The sequence below is a fragment of the Artemia franciscana genome, unplaced genomic scaffold (assembly GCF_032884065.1).
Source record: "Artemia franciscana unplaced genomic scaffold, ASM3288406v1 PGA_scaffold_171, whole genome shotgun sequence".
In the NCBI taxonomy this organism is placed as follows: Eukaryota; Metazoa; Arthropoda; class Branchiopoda; order Anostraca; family Artemiidae; genus Artemia; species Artemia franciscana.
Genome location: NW_027062640.1, coordinates 346,636 through 362,424, shown reverse-complemented (window position 1 = coordinate 362,424; position 15,789 = coordinate 346,636). Strand labels below are relative to the sequence as shown.

The 15,789-nt window shown below is 34.6% G+C and overlaps 2 protein-coding genes across 2 annotated transcripts; one reads left to right on the top strand and one right to left on the bottom strand.

Annotated features, from left to right (window-relative positions):
- Nucleotides 1-362: 362 nt before the first annotated feature.
- Nucleotides 363-896, bottom strand: LOC136041377 (uncharacterized). Its single transcript, XM_065726032.1, has one exon. It carries the CDS (start codon nucleotides 894-896, stop codon nucleotides 363-365), a length of 534 nt encoding a protein of 177 aa, XP_065582104.1.
- Nucleotides 897-12,242: 11,346 nt separating this feature from the next.
- On the top strand, nucleotides 12,243-13,004 carry LOC136041376 (uncharacterized). The gene has a single exon (XM_065726031.1). It carries the CDS (start codon nucleotides 12,243-12,245, stop codon nucleotides 13,002-13,004), a length of 762 nt encoding a protein of 253 aa, XP_065582103.1.
- Nucleotides 13,005-15,789: the final 2,785 nt, after the last annotated feature.

Genomic DNA, 15,789 nt, shown 5'->3' with positions numbered 1-15,789 from the left:
TATATTTTAATTGAAAACCATTTAAAAATTATATAAAAATAAAAATTATATATATATATATATATATATATATATATATATATATATATATATATATATATATACATACATATACAAATGTTAAATTATTTTCAATTAAAATTTTAAAAACAACAACTTCTGTATGTTAAATTAGAAGGGAAACAAGCAGTCTGGTATATAAAAAATAATTTAATTATTTTAAAAAGATTCACATTCACTTCTTGCAAAATTTTACAAAATATCGTCAAATATATTAAAAAAAAAACAATCAAAAACTATAAACATATATAGAGTATTAGTAAAACTACGTCACCATACCTCAGAACAAGTACAGGTCAAAGCTAATAAAAGCTACAGTTGGGCTGCTCGGGAAAGAAATTGTTGTAGAAATAGGATTGTTCATTTAAATTGATTTCAGAATTAGGCCACTGACACTGATGGCTTGCAATCACCACATTTTTTTCCATCCAAGTTGTATTGCTTTCCGTAAGGACAGAAATGCCTGTGGGTGGAGATGATGGATATAAGAAATTGTAAGGATTATGAGTAGATTGGTTTACTTGGTCACTTGATGTTCTTGTCAAAGGAAAACCTATACTTGAAGGACTAAAAGCATCAAATGCACAATTTTTCACTTGGTTCACTGACTCGGGGATTGTGTTTGTCATAGGGGCTGGTAAATTAGTTGGCACAGAAAAAGGGAATATAAAATTGTTGACATACTGTGTGCTTGGTTGATACGATGTACTTCCGTTAATAGTAACTTTTTCTGAGGGTTTTAAAGTCTGTTGATTCTTTTTTAATTTTGATCGTTGATTCTGGAACCAAATTGCTATCTTTCGCTCACTAACTTGGATAGAATGTGACAATTCCATTCTTCGATTTTTACTGATGTAAATATTCTTCTTGAACTCCGCTTCAAGCTCAAACAGTTGCTTTTCTGTATAATGGGTGCGAAACCTTTTGGAAGGGATTTCCTTCCCTACAAAAAATCAATAAAATAAATGTCATTTAAAAATAATTCTGTCAAAAAATTTGTAAAACTTATTCTCTAGTGAAATAAACAATATATATATATATAGTATGTGTTATCTATCTTATTTTTTAAAGAAACGGGATACTCTCTAAAAGTCATAATATCTTAATGAAAATCACACCATTAGATTCAGCGTATCAGAGGACCACACTATAGAGGTTTCAAGCTCCTATTTGCACAAATGTGGAATTTTGTATTTTTGCCGGAAAAAAGATCACAACTGCAAGTTTATTTGTTGTCTGTTTTTCGAGGGGAAATTGTATCGATCAAGTATTCCTGAAATTTCACATAAGGGCTTATTCAAACGAAAATTAAAAGTTCTAGTGCCATTTTAAATGTCGAAAAATTCGGCCGACAACTAGGACCCCTCCCGGGCTCTTTTATACCGAAGTCACCGGATCAGAACTTTGAGATAGCCATTTTGTTCAGCACAGTCGAAATATCTAATAGCTATGTTTTTGAGGTTAACTTAATCCTGTACAGTCTTCGGGGGGGGGGGGAAGGGCGGAAAAATATGATCTTAGCCCATTGACTTACTTGACTTAAGTCTCGTCCGGCCTTTGTGGCTGTTGTGGGGCTTCTTCTCTTCTGAACAAATGATGAATGTGGCGACGGTACTTCGATTTATCTGGCACTAGACGAAGTAGCTGGGGTAGGTCATTGGCCGGGAAGTTGTCGGTCTGTCTCTTACGAGGTTTGCCTCCGGGGCGCGTGCCTTGAACCCGTCCTTCGAATGTGATTTTTGGGAGCTGGCTGGCCGACGTTCGCTGGATATGGCCAAGCCAGTGGATTTGTTGGCTTTTCACCCGGTCCATGATGATGCGGGGATTTATCGATAATTTATCGATAAGCTTCGCTTCAATTTCTACACCGTCAATAGTCTTGGCAAATGATAGCGCTGCGTTGAGGAATATGCTAAAGAGGTGGGGTGACAAGAGACAACCTTAAAGAACGCCCGCCGACGTCAGAAACCCCTCTGTCAATCCCTCGGGCGTTTGGACTTGGCTGACGAAATGTGAATATATGGTTCTTATCAGGGACTATGTTTTCAGTGCAGAAGGATGTGCCATAATCCATCTCACCACATCAGGTAAAAAGCCTGCTTGAAATCAATGAAGAGTAGTAGCAGATCTTTCGCGAACTCGATATCGTATACTTCTCCATCATTCGCCGAGTGACGAAAATCTGGTCTATGGTAGAGCGGTCTTTTACTAATTTCCAAAGAGCTATTTATTCTAATTAAACAACATTTGTGATTCATGGGTCATTCTTAAAGAATTGGATCAAAATTCGAGCTTTAGAGTACAGAGCAAGGTATTGACGAGGGGGAGAACCCCTCATATTAGTTATTTGAGGGAGTTTTCCCCCTCGTCAATACCTCGCTCATTATGCTAAAGTTTGAGTTGTTTAAAATAAAATCCGATATAAGCAATATTTTGTTTAAGTTATTCAAGTTATATTTGTTTAAGCTAATTTAAGTTACGTGGGAGAATTTTTCTATGGAGAAATTTTTATTGGGGGAGGGAATTATCCATGAAAAATGAGCTGGATCTCCTGACATTATTCAAAAAGTGATTAGCAATTAAATAAAAACAAGTTTTACTGTTGAAACTAAGAAGCAACATTAAAAACGAACAGAAAACATTACGTATATGAGATGGGCTGCCTCTCCTTAGTAGCTCACTCTTAAGCTAAAATTTCTGTTTTAACTTATTGTATATTCTATTATTCAAATTAAATAGACTTTGTGACTCAGAAGTTCTTTCTTAAACAGCTTAAACAAAAATCAAACTTGGGTTAATATTAGTTTTAAAAAATATATAATTAATGTTCAAATTTAATTAAACTATTCAAGTACGGTAAGCCAAATTCCAAACCTGCATTAATATAAAAACGTTCAGAGATTGAATAAAGAAAACCATGTTGATTTTAAGTGAAAGTAAGGACCGACATTAAAACCTAAAACGTACAGAAATTATTCCGTATATGAAAGGGGCAGTACCCCCTTAATGCTGCGCTCTTTACGCTAAAGTTTGACTGTATGTCACGAAATTACTTTTCAAAATGATAAAAATATTAACATTAAGAGGGGGGCGTTGAGGAGGGGATATCCTATTTCATATACGATATAATTTTTGCTCGTGTTAAGTCTTAATAACACAGCTTACTTTCATTTAAAATGACTTTTTTTATATTTAATCCTAAGAATTAAAAATAAACTGTACGCTAAAGTTTGCCTGTATGTCACGAATTTACTCTTCAAAATAATAAAGACTTTAACGTTAAGAGCGTTGAGCGTTAAGACCAACGCTCCGCTCTTTATGCAAAAGTTTTTTACTGTTTTAAAAAGAAGTGTTGAGAGAAAAAGTCAAACTTTAGCGTAAAGAGCTGGGCGTTGGTGAGAAAGCAGCCCCTTTCATATACGAAGTAATTTCTGTTCGTTTTAAGTTTTAATGTCGCTCCTCACTTTCAGTTAAAAAAAACTTTTTTATTTATTTATTTAATTTCTGAACGCTTTTGAATTAATGCATGTTTTGATTTTGGCTCTCCACAGAGGAATAATTAAAACGAAACTTGCATATATATATCGTTTTTGGCTAAATGGCTGTCTCATAGTTTTGATCGAATGATTTTGAGAAACAAAGGAGCAGGGGAGGAAGCCTAATTGCCCTCCGTTTATGGTTACTTAAAAAGGCAACTAGAACTTTTAATTTGTTAAGAATGTTTTTATTAGTAAAAGTTATACATAACTTATAAATTAGCTTACGTAACGAACTTTTGCATTCTTATATTTTTATTACATATATGAGGGAGTTCACCCCCTCGTCAGTACCTCGCTCTTTACACTAAAGCTTAAATTTTGTCCCAATTCATTAAGAATGACCTCTGAATCACAAAAGCCGTAGAATAAATAGTTGAAATTACTAAAAAAAACTTTAGCGTAAAGAGCGAGGTATTAGGAGGAGGTTAGCCCCTCATATGCGTAATAATTTATGTTCGTTTTAAGTTTTAATGCTGCTCCTTAATTCCAGTTTAAAAAACTTTCATATTTATTTTTTCATTGTTTTTTTTAAATAGTGCTAGAAAATCCTGCACTCCCTTCGCAAAAGTTTTCTTCCCCCATGACATATTTCTCGATGGAAAGTTCCCCCAACATATACCCCACTTCTCAGCCCTCCCCCCTAACCGAAAAATCCCCCTGAAAACGTCTGTACACTTCCCAATAACCATTGCTATATGTGAGCAATCGTCAAAGTTTGTAACTTGTAACCCCTCCCAGAGGGACTGTGGGGGAGTAAGTCGTCCCCAAAGACATAGTTATAAGGTTTTTTGACTACGTTGAATAAAATGGCTATCTCAGGATTTTGATTCGTAGACTTTGGGAAAATAATTAGCGTGGGAGGGGGCCTAGGTGCCCTCCAATTTTTTGGTCCCTTAAAAAGGGCACTAGAAATTTTCATTTCCGTTAGAATGAACCTTTTCACAACGTTCTAGGACCGCTTGGTCGATATAATCACCCCTGGAAAAAAAACAAAAACAAACAAACAAATAAACACGCATATGTGATCTGGCTTGTGGCAAAAAACACAAAATTCCACATTTTTGTAGATAGAAGCCTCTACAATGGAGTTTTCTGATACGTTGAATCTGATGGTGTGCTTTTTGTTAGGATTCTATGACTTTTAGGGGGTGTTTTCCCCCACTTTCTAAAATAAGGTAAATTTTCTCAGGCTCGTAGCTTTTGATGGGTAGGACTAAACCTGATGAAACTTATATATCTAAAATCAGCATTAAAATGCAATTCTTTTGATGTAGCTATTGGTATGAAACTTCCATTGTTTAGAGTTTTGGTTACTATTGAGCCGGGTCACCCCTTACTACAGCTCGTTACAACGAACTGCTTGATATCATAACATAAAAAGACAGGTTAAGGCCATCAGCGGCGCAAAGAAACTGCTCCAAGGTTTAGGAGGGGCAAGTTTTAACAGGGATTTTTTATTCCACATATATTTTAATTGTAAAATGCTTTATTTTTTAATGCCATCATCTAAGATTGATCCCTCTATTAGTTGGTTAAAGGTAAAGTTTTAAATTTTTTCCAAGTTAACTCAGAGTTGAAGAAACGCAAAAGGTAGTAAAATGTGAATAAGAAACTTTTCAAAGCACGATATAATCTTAGTAAAAAAAAAGTAAGGGGTTGAAAGCGGGTACACCACCCGCTTTCACAGGTACAGCGGCTTGACCATGCAGTTTACTGCATTTAAACAGTGCAAGGAGTTCGAGAGTTTTTGCTATTTCCCAGTCAATTAAACTGACAAACTGGCAACAACTAATAAAAGTCCCGATGCAAGTCTAATTTGATAAAACAGAGAAATAAATTATTTTTTATTGTACGAGTCCGACTCGTAAAAAGTTTTTTCCAACTCACTGAACAATAATCAAGGATACGTAAGAATATATATATATATATATATATATATATATATATATATATATATATATATATATTCTTCCTTTTCTCCTTCTGTCTTTTTTTTTTTTTTTTTTTTTTTTTTTTTTTTTTTTTTTTTTTTTTTTTTTTTTTTGTGCTGTAGCATTGGTGATTTCTCTTTTCATGATATATATATATATATATATATATATATATATATATATATATATATATATATATATATATATATATATATATATATATATATATATATATATATATCAAACAATCAAATAATTGCTTCGGTCAAAGGCGAAGTATATTGCTTAAAAAGCACATTTGCATAAGTGTTATCCATCTTGTATCAAAAGTTAAAATACGAATAGTATATTTATTCAAAAACTATTTATATTTGAAACATATCCGTCAACTCCGCCTTTAATTAGGTGTTTCCGGCTTGGATTGATTTTGATATTAATTTATGGTATTTTAGTTCATATATGCCCAAAGGGGATTATGTGTTAGCATAGACGGAAAATATGTCAGGTCAAGGATACCAATTGAAGGCCCATAGAGCTTTTTCTTAATGCCTATATATCTGAAGATACTGGCATCAAATTAGATTATTGTACCCAAGTAAAACGTGATGTCAAAATAAAGTTGAAATTTAATTTTTTGGGTTTAACTATATGGGATGGACTATATTGAAGCCTACAAAAATTATCCAAACTTTGAATTTCAAAATTTAAAAAAGAGCTTTTACTTAATCCCTCCAATTAAGATTAAGCCTTCTCATACACGGGTGAAAATAACGGGTTACATTTTGCCCCGAATATTTGAGAATTATTGTTCAAACGCAAAAATGTAGTTAAATGAGAATAAGAAACTTGTTTAAAGAACTATAAAACTTTAGCGGGAAAAGTCAGGGTTTGAAAAATCAATAGTTCCCCTCTCCTTATGCATCAAATAGTTCTTACATCAACAAGTCCCAAAAATTTCTTATATTTTCTTATTCAGAACGTTTGCTCTTGCCAAGTTTTTGCCATGCTTTTCAAAGCTTATTTGCTCTCTAAAATTCTTTGGTCCAAGACTATTTTCTTGTTTGAAAACTTTCAAAAGAGGATAAGAAAGCATCCTTAACCTAAATGGTGAATTTAACTTTCCAAATGATAAAAAAGAAACACTTAAAAAATAAAATAAGACTTAGTGCGTTTATATAATAATAGCGTAAACCCAACGTGAACAGAAATTACAGCATATAATTGGGCAAAACTCAAGACGAGCAGAAATTGACATGAGTAGGGCTCAAAGAACCCTCTGCTTTCTAAAGGCTAGAACATAATTTACATTTTTACTGATTTCTTTTATGTTTTCACTATTATAAATTCAATAGATCAAAAATGAAATAGGGTTTTAAGGAATAAATATCAGCATGTGTATGTTAAACTAGCAGTGCATATTCTTTTAAATTTTTTTCAGTTAATTAAAAATTATGTTAAGTTTAATGGTAAGACGTTCCAAAACTTTTGCAGATGTACGTAGGTACATGTAGTAGGTGGAAGATATTATTAGCAGAGGTAGTAGTGATAGTATTGACAGGCATCGCTTGTCTTCTAACCGAAAACCTATGTAAACACGGGTCGAAATTTATAACTTGCAGCCCCTCCCCTAGGGACTGTGGGGGAGTAAGTCATCCCCAAAGAAATAGAAATTATATGTTTTGACTATGCTGAACAAAATGACTATCTCAAAATTTTGATCCACTAACTTCGAGAAAAATGAGCGTGGGTGGGGGCCTAGGTGCCCTCCAATTTATTTGGTCACTTAAAAAGAGCACTAGAACTTTTCAGTTTCGTTACAATGGTCCATCTTGTGACACTCCAAGACCCTCTGCCAAAAAACGTGAAGTTCCACATTTTTGTAAATAGGAGCTTAAAACTATTATATTAGGGTTTTCTGATACACTAAATGCGATAGTGTGATTTTCGATAAGATTCTATGACTTTTAGGGGGTGTTTCCCCCTATTTTCCAAAATAGGGCAATTTTCTCAGGCTCGTTACTTTTGATGAGTAAGACTAAATTTGATGAAATGTATGTGCTTAAAATCAGCATAAAAATCCGATTCTTTTGATGTATTTATTATTACCAGAATTCCGCGTTTTAGAGTTTCGTATACTATTGAGCCGGGTCGCTCCTTACTACAGTTCGTTCCTAGTTCCAACGAACTGTTTGAAAATGACAAGGGAGAATCTTCCTTGGGGAGGGAAATTTCTGGAGGATGAATATTACAGGGAAAATTTTGCGCTGGCAGGATTTGACAGAATTTCTGTACGAAATTATTTCTGATTGTCTTATATTCTCGTTGCCAAATTTTTCATGTGGAGATGTTCCAGGAGAATTATCAAGGGGCTTTTTTCCGCGTGTTTGCTTTTCTGAAAAACAATTTCTATGGAAGGGAGCTTTTATAGAGTGATTGAGAGGCCGATTAGAGATTAAAGTCTTATTCAAATGAAAGAACGTTAAGGAGAATTGTTCAGGCTGAATCGTCCGCCATCCATTTTACAGGGAGGGGAATTCTTAACGAGCATAGAACTCTCGGAGAAAATTTGATGGGGGGAGAGGATACACTTTACGTTGTATGAAATTTCCAGGGAGGAGTTTTCCATGAGGGAAAGGGATATATTTCATTTAGGGTGAAACAGGTTTACCGGTATTATTTGAAAAACGAACTGGAATTATTCCATATATGAAGGGTCCCCTCTCCTTACGTTTTACGCTCAAGTTCGACTGTATACTAAAACCGAATCATGGGGGCTGTTTAATTTGAATAGGAAGTTTTTTTTTATTGCTGATAGCCTTAGCTGAAAGAGAAGGGTATTGAGGGGGAGGCAACCCTTCTTATATGGAATAAATCTGCAAAAAATTGATATACAAATTTGTTTTTATTTTTTATGTAAAGGTGAGCCAAATTCGAACCTGTATTAGTTGAAAAACGCTCCGAAATTAAGTAAAAGACAAGTTTGATTTAACTGAAAGTAAGGAGTGACATTAAAACTTAAAACGACCAGAAATTATTCCGTATATGAAAGGGGTGGTCCCATCCTCAACGCCTCACTCTTTACGCTAAAGTTTTACTCTTTGTCATAACTCTACTTTTTAAAACCATAAATAAGGGGTATGAGACAGCCCCTTTCAACCACAAATTATTCCGTATATGAAAGGGGCTCTCCCATCCTCAACGCCTCACTCTTTACGCTAAAGTTTTGCTCTTCGTTGCAGCTCTACCTTAAGAAAATAAAAGCATTATCGTAAAAGTTGAGGATGGAACAGACCCTTTAAAATACCGCTTATAAATTCAGCTTTCACTTAGTGTAAGGCATCAATGGCGAATAAATAGGTAATTTTACAAACGTTTTTCCAATATTTTTAGAATCACCGTCGTGCGCTGGCAAAGTTTTATTTCATGATTATCATTTTCTAATTATTAGATTTTTATTACATTCCAAATAGCATAGATTTTACTACATTAAAAAAATGTATTTCGGAGACTCTTAAATTTTTGTTACGCTTGGTCAAATTGAATCGAAAAATTGCTGTCAAAAAAGATATTGCCACTGATATTTTACAATCGTATCTTAGTTTAGAGATCAGTAAGTCATATATGTATTGTTAGCTCTTTTATCCTTTTTTTTACTATTTTTTTTTTTCAGAATATTTTCCGGTGACAATTCTTATCGTCCTTTCACGTTTGTTCATTGAGAAATTTATACAAGATGTTGTCCATAACAAGCTGAGTTTGAAAACCTTGCCGAGATGAGAATGACATACATACCTAATCTAGGGTGTTTGACCCCCCCCCCCATTGTATCAAAAATGAGTGTAAATAAATTTTTTATAAGTTTTTTCTTAGCTATACCACCACCACGTGCAAAAATACTTTTGTACATCCCCTCTCCCCCTTGAAAAAAATCTTGTGTACAGCCCTGTCGGGCTCACACTAACCTTAAGACTTTTATGCCCAAATATGTTCCTTTATTTAAAGTTTGTCTTGAGTCATTGATTCATCCAACCCTCTATATACATTTTATGCTATTATATACAAATCTATCTTTCTCGAAAAGGCTATATTAAAATTAAGACCATCATAATAAAAGCCTATAACAATTCGAACTTGAAACAACCAGACAGAATAATGAAACCCCAAACGAAGAGAAAACAAATAAGCAATCACAGCAAACAATCAGACAAGTGTCACCATATAAATGAATATATAAATAAGAAACGACTAAAATCTAAATTGAATATACAAATGAATCTTAACATAAACAGGAAATGTGTTACTATAAAAAATAAATTAAACCTAATAAATCTTAAAACGAAAAAACTTACTTTGATATAGAAAAAAAGCTTAAAACGAACAAAATTCGCAACAAAAAGAATTTGGTAACTGTGCCCTTCCCTAAAAGTAGAACCATACAGCCTATTGCATTATTGGCACTAAACTGAAAACGAACTATATTACAAATGTTCTCTTTCGTACTGAATACAATATTGAAAATAAAACACAAATTGCAGTGAATTTTTTTTTTCAACTAATGAGACTTAGTAATTGATTTCATTGTAGATCAAATTCTAGGTTCTGCTCGTTTTTGACTGCCAAAGTTTCAAGTGTTTTACAAGTTCCGAATTTCAAAATCATTTTTTTTTTTTAATCAAAGTATAAACAATAGTTGATAAAAGTAACAAAGTATCATAGGCAGCGCAATAGTGCTGCCTATGTAAAGAGCGAAGTGGGTAAACTACATTATTTACTTATGTGTTTTTTTATTTTAGACCAGGACGTTGTCGTAAAAATTTTAAAAGGGGTTAACTCGATCAGAAATTACAAATTCTAGGGATCTATTTAACAGTCAAATGTGATTGGATTGCAAGTAGCCTGTACCAGTCATTTCCCCAAACACATCCGATCAAAAGTTGTATATGGGCAATTTGTTCAGCGTAATTGAAAGGCCTAGAAATTATGTCTTTGAGGGTGACAACCCCTCTACCCCAAGAACCCTCACAAAGTGAACCTTTCATAAATTGTTGATGGGAGTTTTAAACTGAATCAAAAAGTGTTAAGATTATATGAGTTGTATAAAGGGTGTATATCAGTAGATTAATATGGATTGTTGGCGTATATCAGTAGATTAATATGGATTGTATAAAGGGCGTAAATCGGTAATAATTGCAGGAGAGGTGTTAGAATATATGTAAAAGGCAGTTTCAAGGTAAGCACTTTGATTCCTTCTTCCCATTGCTGTGTTTGGGTTGAGAACGTCTGGGTTAGACTGCAGTGTGGTAATTCTACAATGGTTTTCGGAGTGGTTTATCGTAGTCCTAATACTCCCTCTTGCCTTGAATCAGAACAGTATCTTGCTAATATCATTTCTGATATTATCAAAGACTCTTGCAACCAACATGTGGTGATTCTTGGAGACTTCAATTTTCCCGATTATGATTGGGTTGATGGTTCTGGTTTTTCATCCAAAGAACAGGAATCTCCATTTCTTACTTGTCTGTCTGAACATTCGCTGTTCCAAACTGTTGACCAACTTACACGGTATAGAGATGGTCAACACCCAACATACTGGACCTAGTTATTCTTAATAATCCAGATTTGTGGACTAAAAATGAATTTCTTGCCCCTATTGGTAACAGTGATCATGCTGCTATCCTCACAGAATTGCGCTTGTCTACTACTCAACCACTTCCTAAACAACACAAAGTTATTGATTACGGGCGTATCTCTGAGAGACTTGCTGACTTTGATTGGGATACCATATTCACTTCAGATATCGAAGAATCTTGGCAGAAATTCAAAGCTGTATTGCTAGTTTTTGAAAAAGCTCACACTAGAACATTTTGGAGGAGACTGGCAAAAACACTACCCTTCATGACTTGTTTAACTAGCAAACTACTGAACAGGAAGAATCAAACCTGGAAACACTTCAAAAAAAAGAAAACAGATGCAAACTATCAGAAGTATCAAAAGGCACGGAATGAGGTCACCAATTCCATCAAACAACTGAAGAAGAGACATGAAGAAAGGTTAGCTGAAAATATAAAAAATAATCCCAAGCTGTTTTGGCAGTATGCTTCTGTTAAATGTCGAAATAGGCACTCTGTCCCTGATTTGACTCATCATGGTCAGACAGTTTCAGACCCAGCTATTAAAGCCAAGATCCTAAATAACCAATTTGCATCGGCTTTTACGTCAGAAACTGCTGGCAATCTCCCGGCTCCCCCCTCATATATTGTTACTCAACCAATGCCACCTCTTGAGCTGACTGAGGAGTCTGTTATGAAACAGCTAGCTTCGTTGGATGTAAATAAATCTGTAGGGCCAGATGGCCTCCACCCGCGTCTCTTGCATGAGTGGAGAACAGAATTAGTATACCCACTCTCAAAACATTAGACTATCTCTTGATAGCTCAAAGCTTCCTGCTGAGTGGAAAGTGGCATATATTACCCCCATTCACAAAAAGGGAAGGAAAGATTCTGTGGAAAATTACCGGCCTATTAGTATTACCTCTGTTGTTGTTAAGCTTCTTGAACGTATTGTCAACAAAGCAGTTATTGAGCATCTTGATCGGAATCATCTTCTTAACAGCTCTCAACATGGTTTCCGATGCAACAGATCAGTTGAAACTAATCTGCTTGAGTCATAAGACTATATTACAAAACTACTGGAGTTGGGAGTCCATGTTGACATGATCCTCCTTGATTTTTCAAAAGTATTTGACAAAGTTTGTCATGGGAGACTTGAGCTTAAGCTACAATCTATTGGTTTGGAGGAAAAAATTCTTAAATGGATTCTGGATTTCTTGAGGAATCGTGTTCAGCATGTAAGACTGTTTGATGAAGATGGCAATCCTATTCTATCCTCCTCTCAGAATGTTATCAGTGGGGTTCCACAGGGTAGTGTTCTTGTCCACACCATGTTCAATATTTTCATAAATGATGCTCTTCTAGCACTTAAAAGCAGGATGACGTTATATGCTGATGATTCCAAAGTAATTGGTCCAGCTAGCACTCTTGAAGATACTTCCCAACTTCAAAATGACCTTGATCTCCTTAGCGTGTGGGCGAAATCTTGGCTACTCACTTTCAATGTATCACAATGTCATGTTTTACACTTTGGGCACAGGAATATCAATACAACATACTCTCTTTACGGTCAGCTCCTTTCTCCAGTATTGGAGGAACGTGACCTAGGATCAATTGTTGACAATGATCTTAAATTTAGCAGTCACGCAAAGAAGGCAGCAGCATCAGCTAACTCATCACTAGGGCTCAAAAAAAGAACCATTTCCTCCCGTTCTCCTAAAATTCTGAGCCTTTTGTATAAAGGACTTGTTCGGCCGAGGCTTGAGACAGGCATGGTCCTTGCATCCCCCTTTTTCAAAAAGGATGCTAAAATTCTTGAAGATGTCCAGAAAAGAGCTACTAAGATGGTGAGTGGACTGCATTAGCTCCCTTACCCTACAAGGCTCTGCAAGCTGAAACTCCGAACTCTGGTTTATAGAAGAAGACGGGGTGATGCCATTATGGTTCATAAACTTATTAATACAAAGGCAGTTCCTGGTCTTCTTCCTCTGGCGTCTCAGGATTCTCGTACAAGGGGACATAACTTGAAGTTATCCAAGCATTTCTCTTCAAAGCGGCAACGCGCTCATTTTCTTACCAACCGTGTTGCCAACCTCTGGAACAAATTACTGCCAGATACCATTGCTGCCCAAACCACAGACAGCTTTAAGAACCATCTTGACAACGAATGGTCAAAAAAAGATTGGAAGTATAACTGGGAAGCACTCAAATCGGAATCAGCAACATCAAACCACTAGTCAAGTGTATTTATTCAACTATCTGTCATGTGTTATTAACTCTGGAGCTTCTACAAGGAAAAATCCTTATATTGCTCCAAGCTGCAATTTAAGGTATAAAGGGTGTACATCAGTAGATTAATATGGATTGTTGGCGTATATCAGTAGATTAATATGGATTGTATAAAGGGTGTAAATCGGTAATAACTTGTAAAAAGGCTGATAACCCCAATGCCTTCTCAAGACTAGAGAGTGCAATATAAAGTTCAGTATTTGGTACTATACAAAAAACGAAATATATTTTAGATGTTTTCGCTCATTTTACTTAAAAAAAAAAAATTAATACTTTATGGAATAAAAATCAGTATATGTAAATTAAACTGACAATCCACGGTCAATTGTTATCTGTTTGTTCATTTTTTTTTAGTAAAGTACAAATTATTTTCTTGTCTTGAAAAAGAATGGGGGTCATCAACTTTACTTTGCTCAATAACTCAGCTAATCTTGCTTACTTTGAGTTTGACTAGGCATTTTATTGTAAATTCTGTTTTTTTATGGGTTCCATTGATTTATTGACAGTGATTTGTGGTAGTTTTATCTTCGAAAGATTATTTACCTTTATTTCTGCTAATTTTAGCTTAATTTAGATGTTTGATAAACTCTTTTTGTGGAATTTCCTCTATTAATCAAAGAAAAGAAAGAATCAAATTAACAACAGACATTTTACATAAGCTACAGCCCTTGTCCAATAAATCAAAGTTACCCTGTAAATCAGTAAAACTAAGGATCAAAGCAAACGAAGTATCAAAGCAGCAATAAGGAACATGCGCAAATCAAATCCCTTTCTCCACGGGCTGGGAAGGCGATTAAGTCCATAAAGCGTACTTACTAGGTTTTTGGACTATTTTGAACAAAAATTATATTTTGGGAAAATAGGTCACAAAAAGATGGCTTATTAGCCCTCCAATCACTTCTGACTCTTAAAAAGGAGTTGAACTTTCATTACTTAATCGAATAAGGTATCTCCAAAGGTTACACGTTCAGAACTGGACTGGATCCACTCTCTTTCGGGGAGTTAGGGGGGCTCCAGCGCTTTGGCAAGAACGGCACTTCTGGACGTGCTTTTTCTTAATGTCTATATATCTGAAGATACTGAAATCAAGTTCGATTATTGTAACCAAGTTAAATGTGATGGCAAAAGAAGGTGGAAATTGAATTTTTCGGGTTGAATTTTTTGTGACACACTACATTGAAGCCTACAAAATTATTAAAACTTGGAATTTCAAAATTTTAATGAGTCACTTAAAGCATTTTCTTAATTATTCAAATTAGGATTGGATTGGGCACGGGTGAAAGTGACGGATTAAACTTTGCCCCGAATATTTGAGAATAATTGTTCAAGTTTAAATTGAAGTTAAATGAGAATAAAAAGCGTTTTATAGAACTATAAAACTTTAGTGGGAAAAAAAGGGTTTGAGAAATTTGTAGCCCCCCTCTCTTTTTGTATCAAATAGTTCCTACTTGTTATAAGTTGCAATTCTGCTCTAGACGTTTTTTTGGCATACAATTTTTTTCAATTAAATTAATTTTTTTTTTAAGAAACTCAATTTTTCTTAATTAAAATTCAACTTGCCTATGCAGTCTACTGTATGGAAAAAGTTTAAGCTTTTTGTCAAGATATTTCTAGTTTGTGCTGTATCCCGGTAGTTTGAAGTGGGAGGCAAAAAACTGGCAATAACTTCTGATAACCCAGAAGATTAAAACTTTCAATTTGTATGTCAAAAGGTTGCACAGTGGCTTCTGGGTTAATCTGGTAATATAAAACCCAGGAATCAAACCGGGCTACAGCAACAACTTGCAGCGCAGACAAAAAGACCTTAGTGTTCAAGAAGTGTTGTTAATTTAATTTCTTTTTTTTCTATTGTCGCAAATAAACCTTTTATTATATTTTCTAGTCCGGAAAATGAGAAGATATGCTGCCACATGTGTTTATAAGGAGCCAGAGCGGCAAGTTTATATGTATGTGAACCAAGCATGAAAAATAAAAACAAATTTGTATATCAATTTTTTGCAGATTTATTCCATATAAGAAGGGTTGCCTCCCCCTCAATACCCTTCTCTTTCAACTAAGGCTATCAGCAATAACAAAAAACAAAAAACTTCCTATTCAAATTAAACAGCCCCCATGATTCAGTTTTAGTATACAGTCGAACTTGAGCGTAAAACATATGAAGGGGACCCTTCATATGTGGAATAATTCCAGTTCGTTTTTCAAATAATACCAGTAGACCTGTTTCACCCTAAATGAAATATGTCCCTTTGTAGGGATTTGTAGGATTTGATAATTTTTGTAGGCTTCAATATAGTCTATCCCATATAGTTAAACTCAAAAAATTAAATTTCAACTTTATTTTGACATCACGTTTTACTTGGG

Excerpts from the sequence above, each read along its gene's own strand:
- LOC136041376 (XM_065726031.1), top strand. The coding sequence starts at position 12,243 with ATGATCCTCCTTGATTTTTCAAAAGTATTTGACAAAGTTTGTCATGGG.
- LOC136041377 (XM_065726032.1), bottom strand. The coding sequence starts at position 896 with ATGGAATTGTCACATTCTATCCAAGTTAGTGAGCGAAAGATAGCAATT.